Source organism: Lepidochelys kempii, chromosome 7 (assembly GCF_965140265.1).
Source record: "Lepidochelys kempii isolate rLepKem1 chromosome 7, rLepKem1.hap2, whole genome shotgun sequence".
Lineage (NCBI taxonomy): Eukaryota > Metazoa > Chordata > Testudines > Cheloniidae > Lepidochelys > Lepidochelys kempii.
Genome location: NC_133262.1, coordinates 48,884,392 through 48,912,300, shown reverse-complemented (window position 1 = coordinate 48,912,300; position 27,909 = coordinate 48,884,392). Strand labels below are relative to the sequence as shown.

Below are 27,909 nucleotides of genomic sequence, written 5' to 3'. Positions count from 1 at the left end.
TTGCGTACAGGGCACAATGCTAAGAGGCAGCCCCCCTGAACACTGATCCCCGATTGGTCCCTTCCCCTGGCAGTGCCTCGGTTTCCCCAGGCAGAAAGCAAGATCCTGACCTGGTGCTCGAGCTGGGTCTGTGCCATGGATACAGTCACACTTTACACCACAGGGATGTTTGCAAGCAGCCTACAGATCGTTAATAAATGAACAACAGATACTTTAATAAATGGCTATTAGACTGCTAGAGTGCGCATAGGTTGCTTATAACCACAGCTTACAACAGGAGTGGGCAAACTACAGCCCGTGGTCTGGATCCAGCCCCTTAGGGCTTTGGATCCAGCCCGCGGGATTGCCACCACCGTGGTGCAGTGGGCCCCGCAGCGCTCTCAGAAGTGGCTGGCACCATGTCCCTGCGACCCCTGGGGGCAGAGGGCTCCCTGCGCTGCCCTTACCTCTGAGTACCTCCCCCGAAGCTCCCATTGGCCGGGAACGGGGAACTGCGGCCAATGGGACCTTTGGGGGAGGTACCTACTGGCAAGGGCAGCATGCTCAGCCCTCTGCCACCCCTCCCCCAGGGGCCACAGGGACATGATGCCAGCAGCTTCCCAGGGCCAGGGCCAGGGCCAGCCCTGGTCGTGCTGTTGCCACACCGGAGCCTGAACCCCTCCTGCAAGCAATTTCCCCACCCAGATGTGGCCCTCAGGCCAAAAAGTTTGCCCACTCCTGGCTTACAGCCATCCCAGCACATACCCCAGTCTTCATTCACTAACCCTTCATCACTGGCCCCTTCTAGAAAGTGTGACCCCCAAGACTAAGCCTCGTCCATGCTTCTCTCCTGGCCAGTGTAAATGTGGAGCTTCTCAGCCATACACATGCCCCCAACCTTGGTTGAATCCTGTTAACCTCTCAGCTTCAGGGAGATCTTGAGGCAATGAGTTCCACAGGTTAAATATACACTGTGAAAAAGCACCCTCAGCAGTATTCAGCATGTTGCCTTTCAATGTCCCCAACTGTCCCTGTGAGCAGAACCACGCCACCGACCATCCATGTGCTTGTGGACCTTGTCAGTCACGTCCCCCCTTACTCATCTCTGACCCCATCTCTCCACACCTCCTTGCTGGCACTTGTCTCTGAAGTCCCTTTGTCTTCTGTGCACCATGGTAGAAACGGGGTGAAGAGAGCTGGGCCTGGTGTACCAGGAATATTTCCTCCATTAGTCTGTCTTAGGGGTACCTCACACCGTGTTGTATTTACCTCTCATCCCTGTGCAGAAGGGCTGTGCTATTATCCCCAGTGTACAGATGGGCAAACTGAGGAACAGATGGGGAACCAGGGAATTGAATCGGAGTCTGCTGAGTCCCAGGTTTGTACCCTAACCATTGGACCAGCCTCACGTAGTCTCCCCCTTCGTTAAAATGACCCAATTTGAGCGGCTCTGTTGACTGCAGTTGTACCCTCCATTCCCCCCCACCCCTCAGGCTCCCTCCGCTCCTGCGTTAATGCCAGCTATGCTGAGGGGAGGGGGATGCCCCAAAGGAGAGTGCTCCCACACCTCCCCCAGACGCTGGATAGTGGCTGGCGAAGTTCAGAGCCAGGCCAGAAGTCCCAAGCAAAGGAGACGCTTCCACTGGCTCCAAAAGCCACCCAGTCACTAGGGGATTTGAATGTAACTTAACCAATCACACGTGTTCTGCATCAAGACTAGTCCGGGGCGTGGAGGGGGCTGAACAATGGGCGCCTCCAGTAATTGCTGATCTGAGGAGACTCCCAGCCATGTCGCCACTGAGATGCTGTTGTACTCACAGCTCATTTCTCACCCCACATGTGGCCACAGTTGCTTACAACATAACTTTAATCCCCAGCCTTCAGTGAGCAGCTCCCTCTACTGGAGGAGGCAGATTTCACACACATAGGACAGTGCGAGTCAGCCTTTCGTCCCCAGCACCGCCAGCTCTCATGAGGAGTTGTGCCATTGTATGAGATCACATCTTCCTTAAAAAAAAGTGTCTTGCCCTCCCAGCCGCAGAGGAAAGCTTGACGAGTGAGCCTGACTGCTCAGACATCAGAATCAAAGAAACAGAACTTAACAGCTGCTGGGTTTTAAATGCTCAGGAGTTTTAAGTTGCACTCGTGATTTCTGGGGGTTGGGCCCAATGTTTGAGTCTTCGGGCACCGATGCTGTGCCCCGGGATCTCACTCCATGACAATGCAGTGAGTGCCATGGGTGAGGGAATGTGGAGAGGGACAGTATCTGGCTCGGAGAACCTTCCCCACCCACCTTGGAGGACTGACCGGGTCTGTTGAGCCATGTGTCGAACTGGGTCCAAAGGAAGTGCCTGTTCGTCATGCACATTTGGATGGGCCCCTCTGCACCACGGCTCCGAGTTGGACGCATTTTAGTGCGGGTGTCCACCCATTTACAAGTGACAAACCCATGCGATCAGCTCCGCCTAGAACATGCGGGCCAGTATACACACACTGCAACATGTACACCACAGGGCCAGGTGTGTTACTGGCCCCTCTGCCTAGCCCCCAGAGGATGGCACCTGGTACAGGCCCACCTGAGGACTCAGTCATTTAGCTCAAGCCGTAGCAGCTCCTACTCTTAACTCTGAAGTGCCCAGTTCTATCCCTGGTGCGTACGCCAAGACAGCAGTTGAATGACAAACCTCTGGACACCCCCAAATCCTCTTCTGGGGGCTCTCCAGTGTTCTGGGATAAAGGATGTCGGAAGCCCACAATAACAGTGCATGGAGACAACTTGTTGCCTGCTGTCCTCAGGGAAAGTCTTATCCATGTCTGTGGTTGGAGAATCAGAGAAATGCCAGGCTGGAAGGACCCTAGAGAGACCATCAGCTCCAGCCCCCTGCGCTAAGGCAGGACCAAGTCACCCAAAACCAGCCCTGACAGGGATTTGTGCGACTCGGTCTTAAAACCCCCCAATGACAGGGATCCCACAACCCCCCTTGTAGACCTGTTCTAGAGCTTCACTCCCCTGAGAGTTAGAAAGTATTTGCTAATATCTAACTTCTATCTCTCTTGCTGCCGATTACGCCCATTGCTGCTTGTCCTTCCTTCAGTGGAGGTGGAGAACAATTGATCCCCATCCTCTTTCGAAGAGCCCTTCACAAATTTGAACACTGGTATCAGGCCCACCCCCACCTCAGTCTTCTTTGCTCAAGACCAAACATGCCCAGGTTTTTGACCTGTCCCCAGCAGTCAGGTTTTCGAAACCTTTGACCATTCTGCACTCTCTCCAATTTGTCCATATCACCCCCGAAGTGTGGAGTCCAGAACTGCACACTGCTCCCACTAAGGCCTCTCCAGATCCCGGGCTGTCACCCAAAGCACCCTACCAAGCCAGCCTAGCCCGCTGCCAGGAGACGTTGCTATTCAATTTGACTGGGTCCTGGCACTGGTACTATAAACAGACTGAAGAAGGGGAGAGAGGGAGCAGCACGGCTTGAAAGACAACCGCTTGTGCCTGACTGCTGGCGACTCCAGCTGGCTCTGGCCCGGGCGGTGCCATGGTAGAGCCTGCCGAATGCACCCTACCTTGAGAATCTCTTCCCGGTCTGCACTCCCTGATTCCTCAGCGCACTGCGCAGGAAGGTGGCACTCATAAGTAGCAGACTGAGGTGGCAGCTTAGATTGGTGGCCAGTTGGGGGAAATGCCCAGTATTGGCTAAGGACTGGCAGGCCAGGTGCATGGCTGGGGGATAAGACCGGAGGGTGCTACTCCCAGCAAGACACAGTGGTGCATCGGGCCCACCCACGGCACTTTGTTTGTAATAGGGGCACTGGCTGCATCAGCTCTTCCATTTTCCTCAGAAGCCACGCTGAGGTAACCTGCAACCTGAAAGGCGGCAGTAACCGGACTAACTCCCACCTCCAGTCACTTTCTGCAGGGCTGGTGGAGCTGCGTCAGAGCACACAAAATGACTGGGAAAAAAAAACAGTTATTCACGTCTCGTAACTGTTGTTCTTGGAAATGTGTTGCTCCTGTCCATTCCAACAGGTGTGTGCATGTGCTGCATGCATGATCGCTGGAAGCTTTTCCCTAGAGGTACCCATCGGCAGTGGAGACCCCTGGAGTGGTGCCCTCATGGCGATGTATACAGGACCCTGCCGACCCGCTGCCTGCTCAGTTCTTTCTTGCCAGAAGACTCTGACAGAGGGGAGGCAGGCGGGATTTGGAATGGACAGGAGCAACATATCTCGAAGAACAACAGTTACAAGAGATGAGTAACCGTTTTTTCTTCAAGTGATTGCTCACGTGCATTCCAATAGGTGACTTCCAAGCGGTTACCCCGGAGGAGGGATCGGAGTTCACCTGACTGTCGACTGGAAGACTGCCAAACCAAAAGCAGCAGCATCCCTCGCCTGCTGGGTCATGGCGTAATGGGAAGTGAAGGTGTGGACTGAAGACCACGTTGCTGCCTTGCAGATGTCCAGGATAGGGACCTGCGCCACGAAAGCTGCAGACGTCGCTTGTGCTCTGGTGGAATGCGCTCTAATGGGTGGAGCTGGAATTGTAGCCAGGTCATAGCACGCCCTGATGCAGGACGTGATCCATGACGACATTCTCTATGATGAGATAGGAAACCCCCTCATCCTTTCTGCAATTGCAATAAAGAGCTGTAGTGATTTACGGAACGGCTTTGTGCGTTCAATGTAAAGGGCTAAGGCCCATCTAACATCTAAGGTGTGAAACATGCGCTCCCTGCTGGTGGCATGGGGTTTAAGGAAGAACACAGGCAAGAATATGTCCTGGTTCACATGAAACTGGGAGACCACTTTGGGCAAAAAAGCATGGTGGGGGCGTAGCTGCACTTTGTTTTTATAAAACACTGTATACGGGGGTTCAGAGGTCTGGGCTCTGACGCTCTCCTTGCAGAAGTTATAGCTACTAGGAAGGCCACCTTTCAGGACAGACAGGAGAGAGGGCAGGTAGCCATAGGCTCAAAGGGGGGCCTCATGAGAGAGGATAGGACCAGGTTTAAGTCCGGGGGGGAACACGCTGATGTAAAAGCCTGGGTAAAGTCAGTCAAAGCCCTTAAGGAACCTACCCACCATAGGGTTACTGAATACTGATCCCCCCAGTGTTCCTGGGTGGAAGGCCGAAACAGCCACCAGATGTACCCTTAGGGATATCGCCAACCCTTGGTGCTTTAAGTCCAAGAGGTAGTCTAGGACAAGGGGAACTGGGGCTGATTGTGGTTCAGATCCTCTTTGTCGGGACCAAATGGAGAAACACTTCCACTTGGCCAGGTACGTGGCTCAAGTGGAGGGTCTTCTGCTTCCCAACAGGACTTCCCTGACCGAGTTCGAACACTGAAGTTCCAAAGGGTTCAACCATGGAGTTTCCACGCTGTGAGGTGGAGGGACTCCAGGTTGGGGTGCTGCAGCTGGCCATGGTCCTGCGAAATTAGGGATGGGCAGATGGGGAGCACCATTGGTGTGACCACTGAAAGGTTCAGCAATACGATGAACCACTGCTGGCGGAGCCACGCTGGTGCTATCAGGATCAACGAGGCCCTGTCCTGGTGAACCTTGAGGAGCACTCTGTGTATGAGGGGGAATGGTGGAAATGCATACATCAGGTGCCCCGCCCAAGATAGGTGACAGGTGTCTGCAACAGAGCCTGGGCTGTGGTTCAGGAAGGAGTAGAAACTCTGGCATTTCCTGTTGCCCCGTGTGGCGAACAGGTCTGTATGGGGAAAGCCCCACTTCTGGAAAATTGAGTGGGCGATATCCAATCTGAGGGACCACTCATGTCCCTGGAACGAGTGGCTGAGGTGGTCTGCCAGCTCGTTCTGCACCCCAGGAAGGTATGACGCCTGCAGGTGTATGGAGTGCGTGATGCAAAAATCCCACAGGGTGAGGGCTTCCCGACAGAGGGAAGAGGAGCGAGCACCACCCTGTTTGTTTATATAAAACATCTCTGTGGTGTTGTCTGTGAGTACTGATAAGCACCTGTCCTGGAGATGGCTCTGGAATGTCTGGCATGCCAGGCGAACCGCTCTCAACTCTCGTACGTTGATGTACAGTGACAGCTCTGCCTGGGATCTGAGGCCTTGGGTTCTGACACTGCCTAGATGAGCTCCCCAACTGAGCGCCGAAGCATCCTTAACCAGGACAATCGTCAGTTGGGGCTTTGTGAAAGAAACTCCCGCACAAACCATCTGAGGTTGGAGCTGAGTGGAGGGAGCTGAGTATTCGCGGAGGGAGGGTCACTATTGAGTCCAATGGGTCCCTGCCCTGCCTGTGCAAGCCACGCTTGTAGAGGTCGAAGGCGGAGCCTGGTGTGTTGCACCACATATGTGCAGGCAGCCATATGTCCCAAAAGACCTATACAGTTTCTGGCTGTGGTGGCTGGGAAACGAACGAGGGTATGAATAATGTCCGAGAATGCTTTGAAGCGTAGTTCTGGGAGGAACACCCTCGCGACTGCAGAGTCCAGGAGGGCTCCAATGAACTCTATCCTTTGAGTGGGGGTCAGGATAGACTTGGGTTCGTTCAATATAAGGCCCAGCCAGAAGAATGTGTCCCTGACCAGGGATACGTGCTGCGCTACCCTTGTTTGGGATTCTGCCTTGAGAAGCCAGTCGTCCAGGTATGGGAAAACCTGGACCTGGCGCCTGCGGAGGAAAGCTGCCACTACCCCCATACACTTGGTGAATAGCCGAGGGGTGGTGGGAAGACCGAACGGAAGCACCCTGAACTGGTAGTGATGGCCACTGACTACGAACCTGAGAAAACGCCTGTGGGAAGGGATAACTGAAATATGGAAATACGCGTCCTTCAAGTCGAGGGCAGCGTACCAGTCTCCCGGATCCACTGAGGGAATGATGGTGGCCAGAGAGACCATGCAAAACTTCATCTTTTTTAATGTATGAGTTGAGGTCTCACAGGTCCAGGATACGCAGAAGCCCCCCCTTGACCTTGGGGATAAGGAAATAACGGGAGCAGAACCCTTGCCCTGAATTCCTGAGGGACCTCCTCTATCACCCCTAGTGCTAGGAGCAGTTGAACCTCCTGTAAAAGAAGTTGCTCGTGAGAAGGGTCGCTGAAGAGAGACGGGGCAGGCGGGTGGGAGGGCGGTAGGGAGCAGAATTGGATAGAATATCCCGCCCCTACCGTGCTGAGGACCTAGCGATCTGATGTGATCTGAGCCCAAGCCCGGTAGAAGCGGGAGAGTCGGTTCACAAAAGGACGGGAAGGATCCAGTAAGGCGACTGGTGCGCTGTCCTCGTGCTTAACTTCAAAAGGTAGGCTTAGGGCCAGGGGCTGTTTAGTCGAGCTCTGGCCTTGGCCCGAAGAGGACTGTGGGCACCTCCTATTGTTTCTGCCCCTCCTTCTAGGTGGGTCCCATCTCGGGGCTTCTTGGTAGAAGCGAGATGGGGACTGAGGCGTAAAAGATCTTCTCTGAAAGGCAGGGGTGTGCAGCCCCAGAGATCTCAGCGTGGCCCGAGAGTCCTTGAGGCTGTGTAAACATTTGTCCGTGTTTTGGGCAAACAGGCCCTCACGGTCAAAGGGAAGGTCCTGTATGGTATTTTGGACCTCGGGAGAGATACCCAAGACCTAGAGCCATGCACTACGTCTCACAGTAATGGTGGTGGCCATAGTTCTAGCTCCCAAATCCACCTCATCAAGGGCTACTTGAAGAGCAGTTCTAGAGACCACCTTGCCTTCCTCTAGGAGTGCTCCTTACTCCCTACATGTGTCAGTCGGGATAAACTCCTGGAACTTGGCCAACACCTACCAGGAATTAAAGGCATAACAGCCTAGCGCTGTCTGTTGGTTAGCTATTCGAAGCTGGAGACTCCCCAGTTGAATAGACTTTATGGCCGAAGAGGTCCAGCTTCTTTGAGTCACGTGACTTAGGAGCGGAACCTGGTTGACCCCGCCACTCCTTATGATTTACTGCATCTACAACCAACGTACCCAGTTGGGGGTGTGTAAAAAGGTGCTCACAGCCCTTTTGTGGCAGAAAGTAGTGTCTCTCCACACCCTTAGCCATCAGTGGTATAGAGGCTGCAGTCTGCCAAAGCACATTGGTGGTAGTCTGGATAGACTTTATGAGGGACAATGTAACCCTGGAGGGACCCTCTGGGGCAAGGATATCTACTGTGGGGTCTAAGTCCTCAGCAACTTCCTCCACCTGGAGGTTAAGGTTACTTACCACCCTCCTAAGTAGGTCCTGGTGGCCCTTGACATCCATTGGTGGTAAAGCAGTGGATGTGCCCTCCACAGCCTCATCAGGCGAAGAGGAGGAAGACATTCCCGGAACCGGGTCCTCCTGCCCCTCCAGTTGTCTAGAGGCTGGACATGGTAACTCAGGAGGCCTGACAACGACCGGCTGAGTGGCCTCCACCGTGAGTGGAGTGGGAGCTGTGGCTCTGCGGCTGATCGACAGACACATCCCATGTAGGGTCCTCTGGTGCCCTAGGGGAGCGGTGTGCCGTCGATGATGCTGATGGAGGGGCACGGGGATGTTAAGAGTAATAGCAAGAAATGTTAAGAGTAATAAGAAGGGTTTCTTCAGGTATGTTAGCAGCAAGAAGAAAGTCAAGGAAAGTGTGGGCCCCTTACTGAATGAGGGAGGCAACCTAGTGACAGAGGATGTGGAAAAAGCTAATGTACTCAATGCTTTTTTTGCCTCTGTCTTCACGAACAAGGTCAGCTCCCAGACTACTGCACTGTGCAACACAGCATGGGGAGGAGGTGACCAGCCCTCTGTGGAGAAAGAAGTGGTTCGGGACTATTTAGAAAAGCTGAACGAGCACAAGTCCATGGGGCCGGATGCGCTGCATCCGAGAGTGCTAAAGGAGTTGGCGGATGTGATTGCAGAGCCATTGGCCATTATCTTTGAAAACTCATGGCGAACGGGGGAAGTCCCGGATGACTGGAAAAAGGCTAATGTAGTGCCCATCTTTAAAAAAGGGAAGGAGGAGGATCCTGGAAACTACAGGCCAGTCAGCCTCACCTCAGTCCCTGGAAAAATCATGGAGCAGGTCCTCAAGGAATCAATTCTGAAGCACTTAGAGGAGAGGAAAGTGATCAGGAACACTCAGCATGGATTCACCAAGGGCAAGTCATGCCTGACTAATCTAATTGCCTTCTATGACGAGATAACTGGCTCTGTGGATGAGGGGAAAGCAGTGGACATGTTGTTCCTTGACTTTAGCAAAGCTTTTGACATGGTCTCCCACAGTATTCTTGCTAGCAACTTAAAGAAGTATGGGCTGGATGAATGGACTATAAGGTGGATAGAAAGTTGGCTAGATTGTTGGGCTCAACGGGTAGTGATCAATGGCTCCATGTCTAGTTGGCAGCCGGTATCAAGTGGAGTGCCCCAAGGGTTGGTCCTCGGGCCGGTTTTGTTCAATATCTTCATAAACGATCTGGAGGATGGAGTGGATTGCACCCTCAGCAAGTTTGCAGATGACACTAAACTCAGAGGAGAGGTAGATATGCTGGAGAGTAGGGATAGGATACAGAGGGACCTAGACAAATTGTAGGATTGGGCCAAAGGAAATCTGATGAGGTTCAACAAGGACAAGTGCAGAGTCCTGCACTTAGGATGGAAGAATCCCATGCACCGCTACAGACTAGGGACTGAATGGCTCGGCAGCAGTTCTGCAGAAAAGGACCTAGGGGTTACAGTGGACAAGAAGCTGGATATGAGTCAACAGTGTGCCGTTGTTGCCAAGAAGGCCAATGGCATTTTGGGATGTATACGTAGGGACATTGCCAGCAGATCGAGGGACATGATCATTCCCCTCTATTCGACATTGGTGAGGCCTCATCTGGAGTACTGTGTCCAATTTTGGGCCCCACACTACAAGAGGGATGTGGAAAAATTGGAAAATGTCCAGTGGAGGGCAACAAAAATGATTAGGGAACTGGAACACATGACTTAAGAGGAGAGGCTTAGGAAACTGGGATTCTTTAGTCTGTGGAAGAGAAGAATGAGGGGGGATTTGATAGTTGCTTTCAACTACCTGAAAGGGGGTTCCAAAGAGGATGGATCTAGACTGTTCTCAGTGGTAGCAGATGACAGAACGAGGAGTAATGGTCTCAAGTTGCAGTGGTGGAGGTTTAGGTTGGATATTAGGAAAAACTTTTTCACTAGGAGGGTGGTGAAGCACTGGAATGCATTACCTAGGGAGGTGGTGGAATCTCCTTCCTTAGAAGTTTTTAAGGTCAGGCTTGACAAAGCTCTGGCTGGGATGATTTAGTTGGGAATTGGTCCTGCTTTGAGCAGGGGGTTGGACTAGATGACCTCCTGAGGTCCCTTCCAACCCTGATATTCTATGATTCTACCACCGACACAGGTCTAGACCCTTGGCCTTGGGCCTGATGATAGGCCCAGGGGTCCAAAAGGGTCATTGTACTGGGCCCTACCACTGGGGTGGCCAAGTGGCTACGGTGCTGCTTGCTCCGCCGGCTGATGGTGCCGGGACCGATGTCGGGACCAAGATCGGTAATGACTGCGTTGGGACTGTGAAGATTCGGCCTCTGACTCCGACGCCAACCACAGTGTAGCAGAGCCCGATGGTGTCAGAGAATGGTGGCGAGGGGACAGAGACCGGCGCCATAGCATCATGGGTTTACCACGGTGCTGGATTAGTGGCGGTGCCATCATCGGTTCTGGCATCGCTGTCCCCAATGGTGCCGTAGCCATCGGAACTGCCATCGTCGGTGCCACCGACATCGGTGCCGAAGTCATTGGTGGCATAGCGGCACCCCTCGGTGCCGGGCACACTGTTGCCATCAGTACCGATGCCGGTAGCTGATTTTGCAGGCCTGGATCTCGCACATGCGGGTCCAGGTACTGCAACGTCATATCAATGAGATCGCGGGCTGCCTCATAAGTGTCCAGAGTGGAGGGGAGGTCGAGCTCTTCCTCTAATTCCCCATGTGTAGGAGACTCTGTTCCCGCCAGACTCAAGGGCTCTGCAGCCGGGGCTGAGGCTGACAGCGTTGGTTCTTGATGGCCTTGCCAGGGGTGTCCAACTGGAGGACGCACTCCACTGTGATCACCCTTCGGCTTCCTGACAGGGGAACGACCTCTGTCCAGTTTTTTTTTCTTATGTGGCACCGGAGACTGGGATCGGTGCCGACGTGAGGCACTGGCATTGTGTGCCGGAGAATAGTACTGGTGGCTCCTTCCTCGGTGCCGGGACATCCCACACTGAGGCCAGCGCACTGCGTACCGAGGAGACCGGCGCCGGTTCAGTCTGCAGCTGAAGGGCCGACTCCATCAAAAGGAGTTTCAGGCGGTAGTCCCGCTCTCTCTTTGTTCTGGGTTTAAAGACCCTGCAAATAGGGTACTTATCTGTTTGATGGCCCTTGCCAAGACACCTGAGACAATTGTGGGAATAGGCTTCCCACACCTCTCGCACGCTTTAAACCCCTGCGGCCGAGGCATGCCTTGGCGCCGGGGAAAGTAGAACGAAGGGGGGAGGGGGGAACCCCTTGGAAGAATAATAACTACAACTATTAATAACTTGAATAACTATCTACACTGAAGACAAAGGAAACCACTAGGCTAAGTAACTTGTGAGCAAGCACTAAGCTGTTCCAACGACCATCACAGACGGTAAGAAGGAACTGAACGGGTGGCAGGGTCATATATACAACGCCATGAGGGCGCCACTCTAGGGGTCTCCACTGCCAAGCCGACGGGTACCGCGAAGGAAAAGCTTCCAGTGATCGTGCATGTGGCGTGTGCACACACCCCTGCTGGACTGCACAGCAGCAATCACCTGAAGAAGAACTGGCTGTTCCAAAGTTACCTTGGGCTGGGACTGAGAGCAGCTGTGCTGCAAAAGGGACGCGGACGTGCACGTGGGGTTAAAATCCAACATATTTTCCCCTCGATCACATGATTTCCCCTCCCCCATGTACCAATTTTTCAGAAAGCCCCAGAGCTAGACGTTTACAGCTATTATCCTCCTGAACGTCACTTCTCCATCAGATCGACGCACTGCTGTTCCAGGAGGGATGGGGCACCAGGCTCTATGCCCTGATTGTTCACACAGCATCACTTGAGAGGAGTAGATAGGCCATAGGCCCCGGTTTGTTATTGTAGGGTTGCTACAGACCAGCAGGCTGCTCCAACCCTGGCTGCAGGGTGTGCCCATGCTGGCTTGCTATGGCAGGATGCAGCTGGGTGCTGGGTTTGAGAGGAGCTGCACAGCAGCGGGTTTGTTCTGCTGGCATGGGGCAGAGGAAGGGGTTGTTGTAGGGTTGCCGAGGACAACTTTGGTTTGGTTTGGGTTTTTTCAAGAAAAGGCAGGTGGAATTTTAGGCCCGCCCAACTCACAAGCGGAGAGAGGGGAGGCTGGGCCAGAGCTTAGAGCACCAGCCTAGAAGGGGAGACCTGGTTCAATCTCCTCCTCTCCCAGACTCGGGGTGCGACCTTGATCCTGCCACTCACCACTCAGGCCACGACCTTGAACCTGCCACTCACCACTCAGGCCCTCACCTGTACAACAGAGTGACAGCCCTGCCCTGCCGCTCGGGCGGCGTGTGAGGATCACAATGAAGACAGTGAGGTGCCCAGATACTACAGCCAGGTAAGTGCCTACGGGAAAGTCAATACTGCGAAAAAAGATGGGTCCTTAACTTAAGTTAGGTCACTCAAGTCAGGGTCCATCCACTCTGCAGTGGGAAGAGCCTCTGATCCCAGGCAGACAGACTCACACTAGCAGGGCATGAGCCTGTTTCCCCGGGTTGGGACGTGCGCTCAGAGCTGCAGTGTAGACCAGGGGTTCTCAAACTGGGGGTCAGGACCCCACAGGGGGTTGCAAGGTTATTACATGGGGGGTTGCAAGCTGTCAACCTCCACTCCAAACCCCGCTTTGCCTCCTGAATTTATAATGGTGTTAAATATATTTAAAAGTGTTTTACATTTATAAGTGGGGGTCGCACTCAGACCCCTTCACAGCTATGTGAAAGGGGTCACCAGGACAAAAGTTTGAGAACTACTGGTGTAGCCAGACCCCTAAGACAAGGGGACAGTATCCCTTCTAGGTCAAAGCTACTTACCCCCGAGCCAGGCCTGGGCGCCTGCACATGGCTGGTGGGGTGGAGACCCAGACAGCCCCATACAGAGTCTGAACACAGCATTCTGCCCACAGCCAGAGCAGGTCCGAATGCTTGAACTGGCTGGTCAAAAGGTATTTCACCCCCTAGCCCAGTCAGAAGCAGGTCTGTCCACTGGTTCCCTTCTGTATGGAAGGCAGTCACGATGCGCACAGCTGCCAGTAACCCCAGAAGAGAGCAGCTCAGCCGCTGTGCGGTTAAACCCCAGCCCAACGTGCTGCTACCCTGTACAGAGCCCCCCACTGCTGGAGACTCCACTGAGCCCAGCACGGGAACCTCGCTAGAAGGAGCCAGACACAAGCTACTGGCCTGGTAGCTTATCAGCAGGGACTGAGCAGGTCTGTAGCTTGCTGTTTCCTGTCCTCCTGACCTTGCATGCCTCTGGCACTTCCTCCGTGCAGAACAAGCGTCACGGAGGAGACACCCTCAGGTTTTCAGTCTCACAGCAAGGGCCTGATGAGGGTTTGCCAGTGCTGTCAGGAGCTGCTGACAAAACAATGCAGACTAAATGGAGCCTGCATGCTGCTGTGCTCACCTTCTCTTCCCTGCCTCTCTGGGGCCCCTGGGGCTGCCCTGGAATCAAACCCCCATTTCAAGAGCTCACAGGGATTAGTGACCAGGGAGAGTTAACGACAGTCTGTGTTTCTACAGTACCTAGCACAGTGCGGTCCTGTCTGGCACAGAGGTCCCAGGTGCTACGAGCTGGCACTGCTGCCCTTCAATGGACAGAATGAGACATGCTCCCAGAGCTAAACCCAGCACAGGGCCGTAGCTGGAGAGGTCAAGGCCTCTCAAGGAGGATCCAAGTGCTATGCTTCTATGCCAGGGATTAAACCAGAAGCAGGAGCTGCTATAGCTTGAGCTAAAGAGTCAAGCTCTGTAGCTGTGGCTGGAACAGACTCACCCTCTGTGGGCTGGGCAGAGCAGGACGTGGAACTTGGCCAGTGGGTTGTACTCCGAGCTCATAGGGGCCCTGGAGAGCAGTGTAGTGACCATCACTCTCCGTTGGGCCCAGGTTTGCTACAACTTACATGGATTTTCAAAACCGTCTCTCCTCCACCACGGACACAGCCACTGGACTGAAATGGTACACAATAGGCAGGCACCCCAGTTTGACAAGGCAGAGCCACTATGTGGAAGAGGCCAGCTGGTCTCCACCTTGGAAGCCCCAGCTTCCCCCCAGGGCTGGGAGAGGGCAGCTTCTGATGGAACGCCAGGGAAGCTGGGACTCCAAGATGCGAGTAAGGGACCGGCTTTGCGCATCAAGCGCTGGGGCTCAAGCAACTCCCCGATCGTTTGAAGTACATTGGGGCCAGTGTTCAACTAACATGACCACCTCAAATAGGTAGGATCTCAATGAGCCCAGAGAGCGCGTCTCCTAGAGTAACTCTGGCAGGCCTGGCTTGGCTTGCATGCTCCCAGCCTGACGGCACTGAACAGGGCAGCTCCATCGTCCCCTCTGACAATGGGATTTGCCTTGAAGTTTGCAGTGGCTTCATCCAGCCCCTGAACCGAATTCTCCCTGAGATCCAGGTGTTGTGACCACCTGGGCTGTGATGCAGGAGGAGTTGTGCTAACAGCTGGCCTGGCAGGAAGCAGCTCACAGGGCCATTCCAGGGTACCTGGAGGAAGCGAGAGCTGAGCAGAGATCTCCCCAGCACCTCAGGCCTGCTCAAGCACACAGCTCCATGATCAGATAAGCCCTCAGCATCTTGTGCATGGAACCCACGTCGGTACTGCTGGAGCTAAGCTCCCAGACAGCAGCAGCCAACTCCAGGGCCTGACTCAACTCAGCTGCCATGTACAACCACAGGGTCTGGATGGGCTTTATACCCAACCCTGCCCCACAGCTAAATATAGCAGACAGCCACCCTAACTCAGGTAAGACCCCCTTCCAGGAGGCTCGCCCTCCGGTCAACATCTCAACAGAGCTGCCCTCTCTTACATCCCTTCTCACATCAGCAGAGATCAGGGCGGCAGGAACAGCGACAGAGCTGGATTTTCCCACTGTCTGTCCCATTCACAGGGGGAGGCAGCCCCACTGTCAGTCACAGGAGTTTCCTGGTCTAGCTGCGGCTGCACAGACTTCTGGGTTCAGTTCCTCTGGCACCGCCAGGAGCCTCTCAGCTCTTGGCGCTATTCTCAGTCTCTTCAGACCCCTATGTATCTTGCATGAGACCTACTGCATCTGACCTAGTAGCTGAGCCTTTATACCACACTCATCTCTGTACCGTCCACATGCTCATTTCACGCATTCCTAAGCAGATGCCTCTCGTGAGATCTGCAATGGCACCCAATTGCTCCTGACAACACAGGACCTCCCATTTGAGGTCACCTGCTCCCAGCCATGACCCGTACTAACAGGCAGAGATCTCAGCGCAACAGGCTTAGTAAGGTCTAGGTATAAACAAGATAATTGAACCCTTGGAGTTTTCATTTCTACCTCCTCCCCGTGGCCTGTGAGTGCAGCCTAAAATACCAGGGTGTGGCCACATGATCTTCAAATGGGGAAGGTCTGGGATGGAAATTCTAGGAGCTACAACTTTATCCTCCACCCACAGCAGGTGCTGAGCGACAGACCACATCCCAGAGCCATGTGGAAGTGGCTGATTCGCCACCCGTTGGGAGCCAGGATGGGTTTCACCCTGGCAAGAAGGAGCACATTACCTGTGTACTCGGGGAAGCAGATGGTCAGGGGGCTGTGTATGATCTTCTCCTCAAAGAGGTCCTTCTTATTCAGGAAGAGGATGATGGATGTGTCTGTGAACCACTTGTTGTTACAGATGCTATCGAACAGCTTCATGCTCTCATGCATCCGGTTCTGTCAAGACAACCAACCACAGGCATTCAGTGAGCCAGACGGGACCCAGACAGAGCAAGAACTGGGTTAGGAGCTGGGGAAATGGCAGGGGGAAAGGCTGCCTAGTGGTTAGGGCATGCGACTGGAATTCAAAAGACCCAGATTCAATTCCCTTGTGCCCCAAAACTCCCTGTGTGACTTTGTGCAAATCACTTTGGACCAGATCCTCAGAGGAGTTTAGGGGGTCTCACTTCCACTGGAATCAAATTCCTTCATGCTGTAGCCAAGTTCAGCCAAAATCAACGGAAGTTTGGTGCCTAAATACCTTTGAGTATTGGGCCTCAGTTTCCCATCTGTACAATGGGGCTAATACTACTCCCCTGCTCACGGGTGAGTGATGGGGCCATACAAGGACGTCAGACAGACCGGCATGAGTTGGGGAAGGTCTCAGGAGCCAGCACAGCCAGAACCTCTGCCTTTCACACAGAGGAGATCACTGGATTTTGGGGCACAGTGTCTCAACTCTGGAGAAGTTTGGGCACCAACAGCCTCATGCATTTCCGGTGTTTCCTGGATGGAACTGCCTCCAACCATTCTCACTGGAGTCTAGCTAGACGGGAGTGCTCATGTCTCCTATGTTTATGGGCCTAGGCACCCAGGTTAACTCAGTTCTAAGAGAATTCTGAGAAGCTTTAAAATGTTTTAAAGCCATAAATCTTATTGCAGAGCAGTTTTCAGAGTAGAAAGCATGTGGGGAGGGTCACGATCAGCTGGAATTCCTAGAAGCCACATGAAAGCATCAGAGGGCAAGTTTATGACACTTGCACACAGGTTTAATCATCATCATCATGTGGAGCCACAGAAAGCGGAAGAAAGGGAAGAGATAAATGTGCTGGGGCATTGGAACGAAAAGGGAGGACCATTTGGCTGTTAGGCTATTATCATATCCCAGCCTGGCACAGGAACACTGCACTGCTGGTGCCAAATTGCCAACATTACAGAGCACTGAGACAGCACCCTTCCCAAAACGCCAGCCTCATCACTGTGGAGTACCGGAATTTTGGGACAGAGATGGTGTTAACCAAGTTATGCTCGGCATGCCTGCAGGACCCATGAGCTTCCCAGTGTGTCGCTGCAATCACTAAAGACCTCGTGGAACTACAGAACAAACCATGGCTAGAAGGCAGAATTGTTTAGCAGTGAGTAATGAGCCACTGGAGCAATTTACCAGGGGGCGTGGTGGATTCTCCATCTCTGGAATTTATCTGTCAAAACTGGCTGCTCTTTGGATTGTTTGGGGGCAGGTCTTTGGCCTGCTCAGACTAGACATACCCAACGGTTCCTTCTAGTTTTGGCAGGATCAGGTGGCTAGGAGGCAAACCCACAGCTTTCTACTGCCCCAGATGAGGGCTAATGAGTTTGCTGAGATGCCCAGTTCCTGCATGCATCTAACCTACAGACACCCCTCGTTTCTGTCCCCCGTGTAAGAGAGGTGATGCAATGGTAGCCAATGAGGGTGGGGGCAGGTGAGGAGAGGATGCCAGAGAGGGATAGAAGCATCCAGTGGGAGCAAGGAGATTAGAGTGCCGGGGGGGGGAGGGGGGGCGATGGGATAGTGGAGAGAGAGAGGCCTGGAGCCTCTTGCAGCAAACCCCCTCCCCACTGAACATGCACGGATCCGGGGGATTGAGCTGGAGACACCCAGCCCATGGTCCCTCATGCTCGTGCATTTCAGACTAGCTCCGACGCTGGGCCAGATCAGCCCCTCTCCTGTCCTTACCATCTCCTCGTCCTCAGCCAGAACCAGGTCGTAGGCGCTGAGAGCCACGCAGAAGATAATGGCTGTCACGCCCTCGAAGCAATGGATCCACTTCTTCCTTTCCGACCTCTGGCCGCCCACGTCAAACATCCTGCAAGCAAAGAGCCAGCGTTACAGCAGGGCAGCTCCTCCCCCACTCCGCCCATTGCTGAGCCTCAGCCTGATCAATGACTCCCCAGTCCAGAGAGGGAGAGCCGGCTAGAGCTGAGACTGGGAGCCACTTAGCCCTACTACCAACTGGCTGGGACACCCTAAAAGGTCTCGTCACCTGCACGGGCCTCAGTTTCCCCATCTGTAAGACCAACCTCCCAGAACTGAGAGGCTCAATTAATTAATTAGGCCCAGATCTTCAAAGAGTGCTTGGTAGCTGTGATAAATGAAGGGGGGTAGCTCCCTTTTATGGACACCCAGCAAGCCAGTTAGCTATAAAAATCTCTCTTCGTAACTGTTCTCTACTTGCTTTACCTGTAAAGGGTTAAAAAGTCTGACAGCTATGCATAGGTAAAAGGAAGTGAGTAGGCACCTGGCCAAAAGAGCTAATGGGAAAGCTAGAACTTTTTAAAATCGAACCTTTTGTCTGTCTGTGGTTGTTCTTCCAGAGAGGAGGCACAGAGCAGCAATGCTGTAAGAAGTTTAAGCCAGGTATGAAAAATAAATCTAATCATACCTAGAAACTACTCATTTGAAACCCCAGATATGCAAGTAGATCAGGGAATGTCTAGGAAGACACGATTAGGTTTCTCTCTTATTTCTTTATGGCTTGTGGACTCCTCTGTGCTAACCCCAAATGCTTTTGTTTTGTTTGTAACCTTTAAGCTGGACCTCAAGGAAGTTATTTTGATGCTTAATCCTTGTAAGTGGTTCTTTTTAAAATCTAGCAATAGCCTGAGTTTCCAGATGTATTTTCTTTCTTTTTGTTTTTAATAAAATTTACCTTTTTTAAGAACAGGATTGGATTTTTGTGTCCTAAGAGGTTTGTGCACATGTTGTTTAATTAGCTGGTGGCAACAGCTGATTTCCTTTGGTTTTCTTTCTCAGCTCTTCCCCGGAGGGGGGTGAAAGGGCTTGAGGTTACCCCACAGGAAGGAATTCCCAAGTGTGCCTTCCTGGATTCTCAAAGGGATCTTGCACTTGGGTGGTGGAAGCATTTACCCATCCAAGGTCAGAGAAAAGCTGTAACCTTGGAAGTTTAATACAAGCCTGAAGTGGCCAGTATTAATTTTTAGAATCACTTTAGACTCGAAGTGCCAGAGTGGGGAATCAGCCTTGTCAGCAATTAAACACCACTGAGGACCTGAGCCTAGGAGTCCGCAGGCTGCCTGGGGATGCTCAGGACTGCAGAGTAAATCATTCTTATTGAGAATCATTTGCTCACATTACTTAGAAACCCCTTTGCCATCTCGGAAGGATTAAGTGGCGCGGGCACCAGCCCAGATGACTAGCTGCTGTTCTCTTGGCCAGCCCGATGTGCCGTTCCCTCTGCTAAGTCAGCAAACTCCTGCCTCGGGTCCCGGGCACAGCGGCATCGCAGCAGCAGGTCGGACACAAGAATTTTAGCTGCATTTCGGCCCTGACCCCACTACAATGTCTAAGCAAGTCTGTAGCCAGCTGGTGACCTAGATGGCTCTAAAATTGGGGTTTGAGTCCTGTGCCCTCCCGGAATTCCCTCCAAAGGACAGGTAAGTTCTCCTGCAACTGACACAACTGACTGGGGGGAAATCCTAGAGCGTCTCTAGCACAAAGAATCATGGGATGTTCCCTCAGCACACATGGGCGAGTGCAGAGACCGTGAGGATGCTAACAGAGGTAGGGCTCTGTGGTGGGACACGCACACCCAGGTACAATCACCCAGGCTGGCTGTGCAGTGCAGACATAGGATTCTAACACTGGATAGTTAACTTGGGGATAAAACTGCACCTTCACTAGGAAAAAAAAAAAGTGTGTTCTTAACACGAGTTAGCAAGTTTAACTGGTTAAAATCCCAGTGAAAACAAGTTAGCAGGTCTACTTGGCTAAATCCTAGGTTGCTCCAGTCTTTATCTCAACCTGCTAATTCATGTGAAAATGCCTTGCCTTCAATGCAGTTTTATCTCATGTCAGCTAACCTGAGTTAAGAACAAACCTTTTTTCCCTGGAGAAGACAAGGTCTCACAGACAAGCCATTTAAACAGCCACCTCCGTTCCTGGGAAGTGTAAACTTCCCTTTTTCCTTCCAGCATCCATGCCTCATGGGAGGTATTTCTGCAGCTTGCAGGCAAGTGGGAAGTGCACTGTGGCAAGCAAGGATGGATCTCTGGGAAGACGCTGTCGGCAAGCACTGGGAAGCAGAGGCTGAGGCCTCAGTAGCCTTGCACACATTCAGACAGCTATCCTAGCAGTGCAAAGGAAATGCAAGGCTCGGGAGTGGATTACACTCATCACATGTAGCGTTGCTGAGCTAAATAGGATAAGAACACGCTGTTACAGCACAACGCGCGAGGGCCAATGGGGTCAGCATCTTGCTTGTTTAGAGTGAGTGCTCTGAACGGTAACTTGCCAAGCATACGCAAAGGCACCACTTCCCCTGGGCATCAGTGGAGACTGGGCAGGGGATCAAGACCTGGGAGCTCTCGAGTTTTATTCCTGGCTCTGCTGCTGAGATGCTGGGTGGCGCTGGGGTAGTCACCTCTGCTTTCTGTGCCTCAGTTTCCCCATGAGTGAAAGGGGAATGATCAGACTCACTCATGACTGGGATGTGGGATGGCTTCCGTAGTTAAGATACAGAAATCATTAAGATTGCCAAGTGGTGCACATTGTCAGATAACGACAGCACCGCTTCCTGTGTGTCCAGCAGGCACCTGCTCACATTAAACTCAGGGACTCCGGGTATGTGAGGCCTGGAGGACACACCAAGTGGCCCTTGTGTAATTAACAGTGTGATTTGAAACCAAATCGGTTTCAGTTTGTAATTGACTCAGGCTGTGTCTACACTTAACCCGCAAGAGTGGTGCAGCTGAAGCGCTTCCGGTAGCCACTCACTGCAGTGATGTGAGGGGCTCTCCTAACACCAGACTTAACCGCTTCCCTGAGAGGCCATGGCTAGGGAGATGGACGAATTCTTCCTAGTGCTATTTCACTGAAGGGTAGGTCAGCTTAACTACATGTCGCAGGGGTGATATGTACAATATTTCCAGTGTTTTATGATATGTACAATATTTCCAGTGTTGCTGTTAGTGGCCCTAGGTGCTGAGAGAAGCACTTACATGGGCATTGCTCGCCTTAGATCCTCTTCAGAGGACTAAGTATGCTGTAGTCCAGTGGTTCTCAACCTATTTATCATTGTGGCCCCCACAAACCCCTATGCCCAGCGCCCTCCGCCCAGAGACTTCTCCACAGAGTGGGGCCAGCAGCGGAGAGCTGTGTGCAGGGCAGGGGGCAGAGACCCCGAACCTGGACCCTGCTGTACATGGCCAGGTGGCAGCCTGCAGCTGGCAGCAGCCGGCTGGCCGGACCCCTCTGCATGGAGCCAGCGATAGCCGGCAGCCCAGAGCCCGTGGCCTTTAGCACACAGCTGAGCTGGGCTGCAGCTGTATGCTAATATGATCGTATGTGGCCTGTGGGCCACAGGTTGAGAACCACTGCTGTTGTCTTTCCAGCTAGGATGAGGAGTAGCCAAGATGTCCTAATCTATATTCCATGGACTCTATGAGCCACCTTTGACTGCTAGGCTCCTTCTGCAGTGAATCCTAGGCCCAGTCTCTTTTGGCGCACACAGCTGGCTCTCTCTCCTTGCCCACAGAACCTATGGAGCAATAAAATACGAAAACTGGCAAAACCCACAGAACTGCATTCCAACGTCCCCTGCAAACTGCTCGCTATTCAAATCCTCTGGAGATGTGTTTTTCTTTGCTTGGCGACTGATCGGCATTTCACATCATCGTTTCAGGCACACAGATAACAGGACTGGAACTCTGTCTAGTCTCCCCACAGTTCCTGCTGGAATGAACGTACTAAAGCAGGGATGTGTCAGCTCTCTCTGAACCACCATGTACACCAAAGGAACAAGGACCCTCTCCCTAAATCCTTGTCTTCACTACACAGGAGGGTTTTTAACCTGTGGCGACTAAAATGTGCGAACAAGGCAATTTGCACCCGTTAGCAGGTCAGGGTAAACATTGAGGGAGCGCATGGTTCACCTCAACACACTGATGCACGTGAGAACCACGAAGTGCCTAGTACACACTAGGATGTTACCACGTGTTTGCTGCCACATGGATAAAAAAAAACCAAACCAGATCCTTCTCTCTTCCAAGTGTGTGTGTGTGTGTGTACACACCATGCCCACCGCCAGGGGGTTTGACAGACCCCACGCTAACACTCAGTGCTGCTGGCCAAAGGAACTGGCCCTGGCTATGTGCAGTGGGACTCTAGAGCTCTACTCCTTTTGATCTTCAGTCACCTGTCCGGAGTTCAGTAAGGCATTTGATACAGGTCCACCAGGGAAATCATCAGTTAAATTGGAGAAGATGGGGCTTACTCTGAGAATTGAGAGGTGAGCAAGGAACTGGTTAATGGGGAGACTACAAAGAGTCCTACTGAAAGGTGAACTGACAGGGCGCAAAGAGGTTACTAGTGGAGTTCCTCAGGGATCAGTCTTGGGACCAATCTTATTAACATTTCTATTACTGATCTTGGCACAAAAAGCGGGAGTGTGCTAATAAAATCTGTGAATGACACAAAGCTGGGAGGTTTTGCCAATACCAAGGAGGACCCGAATAGCATACAAGATCTGGGCAACCTTGAAAACTGGAGTAATAGAAATGGGATGAAATTTAATAGTGCAAAGTGCAAGGTCACACACTTGGGGACTAAACAACAAGAAGATTTGCTGTAAGCTGGGGATGTATAAGATGGGAGCAGCAGAGGAGGAGAAAGAGCTGGGTGACTATAAGCAGTCAACATGGTATGCCCATGAAAAAGGCTAATGCGGTCCTAGGATTCATCGGGTGAGATATTTCCAGTAGAGACAGGGAAGTGTTAGTACCATTACACAAAGCACTGGTGAGACCTCATCTGGGACACACTGTGCAGTTCTGGTCTCCCATGTTTAAGAAAGATGAATTGAAACTGGAACAGGAGCAGAGAAGGGCTATTAGGATGATTCGAGGAATGGAAAACCTACCTTATGAGAGGATAGTCAAAGAGCTTGGCTTGTTTAGTCTAGCCAAACGATGGCTGAGGATATGATTGCTCTCTATCAATACATCAGAGGAATAAATACCAGGGAGGAAGAGGAGTTAGTTAAATTAAGTGCAAATGTGGCCACAAGAACAAATGGTTGTAAACTGACCATTAACAAGTTTAGGCTTGAAATTAGGCAAAGGTTTCTAACCATCAGAGGAGTAAAATTCTGGAACAGCATCCCAAGAGGAGCAGTGGGGGCAAAAAACCTAACTGGCTTCAAGACTTAGCTTGATAAGTTAATGGAGGGGATGGTACGATGAGACTGCCTACAATTGCATGTAGTTGATCTGCGACTGCTAGCAGCAAATATCTCCTATCGGCCAGAGATGGGACAACTAGAGTGGGAGGGCTCTGAGTTGCTACAGAGTATTCTTTCCCAGCTGTCTAGCTGCTGGATCTTGCCCACATGCTTAGGATCTAACTGATCGCCATATTTTCCCCCAGGTAAGATTGGCAGAGACCCCGGGGTTTTTTCCACCTTCCTCTACAGCATGAGGCACGAGTCACTTGCAGGTTTAAATTAGTGTAAATGGTGGATTCTCTAACTTGAAATCTTTAAACTAAGGGTGGACAAATTTTTTGGCCTGAGAGCCACATCTGGGAATAGAAATTGTGTGGAGGGCCATGAATGCTCACAAAATTGGGGTTGGGGTGCGGGAGAGGGTGAGGGCTCAGGTTGGGGGTACGGGCTCCGAGGTGGGGCCAAAAATGAGGAGTTCAGGGTGCGGGAGGGGGCTCCAGGCTGGGGCAGTGGTGCATGGGGAGTGCGGGCTCCAGCTGGGGGTACGGGCTCTGGATGAGGGGTTTGGGGTGCAGTAGGGTGCTCTGGGCTGGGGCAGGGGCTCAGGCTCCAGGCGATGCTTACCTCAAGTGGCTCCCAGAACCAGCAGCATGTCAATTCTCTGGCTCCTACGCAGAGGCGTGGCCAGGCAGCTCTGCACACTGCCCGGTCCGCAGGCACTGCCCCTGCAGTTCCTGGCCAATGGGAGCTGGGGGCGGGGCAGGCCTTTGGGCAGGGTCAGCATGCAAAGCGGAGCCCCCTGGCTACCCCTATGCGTAGGAGCCAGAGGAGGGCCATGCCGCTGCTTCTGGGAGCCACATGGAGCGACCCCTGACCCTGCTTCCCAGCCGGAGTTTGAAGGCCAGCTTAAAACAGCTGGCAGGCCGGATCCAGCCCACAGACTGTTGTTTGCTCACCCCTGCTTTAAACCATGATTTGAAGACATCAGTAACTCAGCCAGAGGTTAGGGATCTATTACAGGAGCAGGCGTGAGAGATTCTGTGGCCTGTAATGAGCAGGAGGTCAGACTAGATGATCATGATGGTCCCTTCTGGACTTAGAGTCCATGAGTCAGTATGGTGCTGTGGCAACCTCCAGCAGCTCTTTTTAGCTAGGGCTGCCACAGACCCACTTTCCAGGCGTGTTCAGAGTTGCAGTTAGTTACTGTAGGAATGAGGTTCTTGCTCCTTTTTCTAACCTGGGGGCCTGCAGGGTCAGCACAGGTACAGCAGGGCGAGGCGGAATCCAGCTCACGCAGCAAGGGAATTGTGAGCCCAGCTCAAGTGCAGTGTGCCCGAGTCACTGAACAGACCAAGGCATGTCTTCAGGGGCATATGTACTCAGTTAGTAGTGAGCATGCACGAAGGGGAGCAACCCAGCTTGACTCTCAGACCCCAGGGTGGCCAGCACTTACTCCCACCATTTGTCTTATGGAATAAGTGAGACCTGAATTAGGAACCCCAGGAGGCCGCCTCCTTCCCAGGCCCACTTAGAAGACTTGAGCCTCCCTACGCAATCGCAAACTCTCCAATGGGTAGAACTCTGCACGGATACACAAATTGTATCCGTAGATAGATAGATCTATATATCCGCACCCGCAGGTATAAATTGTGTATGTGTGCAGGGCTCTATCAATGGGTCAGGAAAGACATCGCTCCCTCCGTTGCCCGAGCCAGGAGCCGAGACAGGCTCCAAACCCAGCCCTTTTCCTGCTGCTTGGATTTCATGGTAACGCTAAGCAACAGCACAGACACCTCTGCCCAAGCTTCTTCCCTGAGAGTGGCTGTCCCTCAGGTTTTCCTCCAGGCCTTCCTCTGGCCCAGCTTTCCCTGCCCCAAAGACACTCCCCCACCCTCTCTAGCCGGAGGCACCTGACTCAACAGGAGCCACCCATGGCTTTGGCACCCCAGCCGCATGTGACCCCGCAGAAAAGCACGGCGTTCCCACACAGCACTGAGTAGCTGATGCCCAGTTACCATGCATGCAAGGGCCAGCACTTGGGTATAAACACGGAGAAGGGACAGTGTCCTCTACCAGAGCCACGACTGAGCTCCCTTCCCCAGGGCACGCCCTCCCCTTCTTGCAGCCCAGACCATGGAAAGTACGGAATTGGCACAGTTGTCAGGTGCTGGATTAAACATGAAATCAGTCTCACCAGGATGGGGTCGTGTCCCCACTCTGCTCCACAGGGCTCCTCATTACTGTGGTATGCTGTCAGCGCAGGACATGAACCAGCTCAGGATGAGCTCTGCCTTGCCAACATCAGCTGACGTGACCCTGCTCAGCAAAGGCAGGAGGGCTCCCCAGCCTAGCAAGGACTGAGGCAAAGCATGTGATTTTCATTTAGGTCAGAAAACTGGGATTTAATTTGTTTGACCCCTTTTATGCCTCTCTCTCTCAATGGCTTCACGTTAGAGCCTCCTAGGCCTGTAAAAACACAGGAGTTTGTATAGAAGAGAGTTCGAAACCTGTAGCAATTATGAGGGCACAGGAGCCAGGATCCCCTCTGGCTACATCTGCCTGCAGAAAACAGGCTACCCTTGATCACAGACACCGAGCCATAAATAGGAGTTTGCTTCTCTCCCAAACATTTCTAGCTTCTTCAACACAGCCACTGATGGCAAAAGAATGTAAGTGATAAAAGAGAGGAACATTCACATTGTAAAGCTATTGCACAGGAGCTACCTAGCAGCTGTTGAGTAGGATCAGACGTGGCTGCTGTTAACCTAGGCGATCATGTACGGGGCCCCTGGCAAAATGGATCGGGGTGGTTAGGCCTTCTGTATGGAAGTGGTGGAGCACCAACAGTTTGCTGTTGTAATGGATTTACTCACATAGTCTGTGGATTTGCACACTGGCCAGGAAATAACTGTAGTGTATCAAACTTGCACAAAGAGAGTTAGGGGTGTGTGGGGGAGGAAAAGAGAAGGGGGAAGTGGGGAAGGAGCGAAGCCATTCAGCCGCTGCAGTTTTACAACGCTCCCTGCCTGCCAATGCTAGGGCCCTGAAGGAAGAGCTAGCTCTGGGATATTCCAGAAGTGTGTTGCTGTCACAAATAATGCTTCACATTTACACCTGCATCCACAGAACTCGGGGCACTTTACGAACAATGGGCCCTGTAAATATGATTTTCCATGCTGTGTGGATGGGGAAACAGAGGTGCAGATTTGGGGACAGAAGTAGACCTAGTTTCCAGTCCCACACCCTGGCTGCAGGACCATGGTTCTTTGTGATCAGCTGGGGCTAGACTTTACTGCTGTTTCGAATGGTCACTGTGAAGCGGTCACCCCCCCTCCAGGAGCACAGTGCTCTTGCCACGTGTTCTCCTTCTGGACCGGGTTCACTTGGGCGGTTTGGCTCTGTCCCCTAGGTACAGTCAGGGCGGTAAAGTCACTTTAGCCCGTTCGATTCCCTTGTGTGCTCTGGCCTGCGTGAAGCAGTAGGTCAGACCAGATGGTCAGAATGGTCTCTCCTGGCCATTAGGTCTATAACTTACCAGCCCAAACCCTTGAGAAGGAAGAACCCCCAACCATCCCATGTGAAAAGTCTCCTGGTGCAGCACTGGCAATGAGTGGCTAGCTCTGGGACAGGAGCATGGAAAGGGGGACACTGGAGTTAATGGGCTTCTCTCTAATCAGCCAGCAAGAATTTCATTACAACTGAAATCTAGATCCTCCTCCTAGCCCACTGCCATGCTGCTAGCAGGGGTGCACGGCCTGCTGCGATGGGCCCTTTCCAACGGGCTGAGCAATCTGTTCAACAATGTGATGAAGCGGACCCAGGAGTTCCAGCTCAGAGACAGAGAAAGGAAACCCAGCATCCCAGGAACGTGTAAACATGCAGAGCCCGGCCAGAAGATGGGGTGTGAAATAATTAGGGTGCCTTAGCGCACTCACTGAAAAGCTGCTCCACCTTCGGCAGCACACACCACTCCTGCAGTGCGCGTTGTATTCCTATTCCTCCCAGAGCTCTCCTGCTGGGGGTCTCCAGTATGGCACTGTGGTAGCCCCCTGCACTGGGGCCATGCCATGGCAATCCCCAGCAGCCCTTTTTACCTACCCAAAAATTAAGTATTTTGGAGCGTTCATCATGTTTCTCTACATTTCCATGGGGGCGGGGAGGCTGGGAAGAAATTATAGCCAAGTATTTTTTAACTTAATGTTCTTAAACTCCATAAAAGCTCAAAGCCACCACCATGCCACATGGACTGAGCTCCTTCATACTGGGCAAACCTTAGTTCAAGGGTGGGCAAACTATGGCCTGTGGGCCGGATCCGGCCCATCAGGGATTTGGATCCAGCCAGCGGGATTGCCAGCCCTGTCGTGCAGCGGGGCCAAGGCAGGCTCCCTGCCTGCCCTGAGCCACTCACGGAAGCGGCTGGCACCACGTCCCTGTGGCCCCTGGGGGAGGGGAGGGCAGAGGGCTCCGTGTGCTGCCCTCACTTGCAGGCACCGCCCCCCTGCAGCTCCCAGTGGCTGGAACCAGAAAACCGCGGCCAATGGGATCTGCGGGGGAGGTACCCACAGGAGAGGGCGGTGCACGGAGCCCTCTGCCCCTCCACCTCTTCCCAGGGATGTGGTGCCTGCAGCTTCTGGGAGTGACGCGGGGCCAGGGCAGGCAGGGAGCCTGCCTTAGCCCTGCTGCACACCGCTGCCACCCTGGAGCTGCTCAAGGTAA

At 52.8% G+C, this 27,909-nt stretch overlaps 1 protein-coding gene across 1 annotated transcript in view; it reads right to left on the bottom strand.

Moving 5' to 3' along the window:
- Positions 1 to 27,909, bottom strand: part of GNAI2 (G protein subunit alpha i2) — a 195,503-nt gene that overhangs the window by 3,104 nt on the left and 164,490 nt on the right. Inside the window, exons 6-7 of the mRNA XM_073352601.1 lie at positions 17,691 to 17,820; positions 15,778 to 15,931 (exon numbers count right to left, since the gene is read on the bottom strand). Of these exons, the coding sequence (XP_073208702.1) occupies positions 15,778 to 15,931; positions 17,691 to 17,820 (284 nt within the window). The remainder of the gene's footprint in view (positions 1 to 15,777; positions 15,932 to 17,690; positions 17,821 to 27,909) is intronic.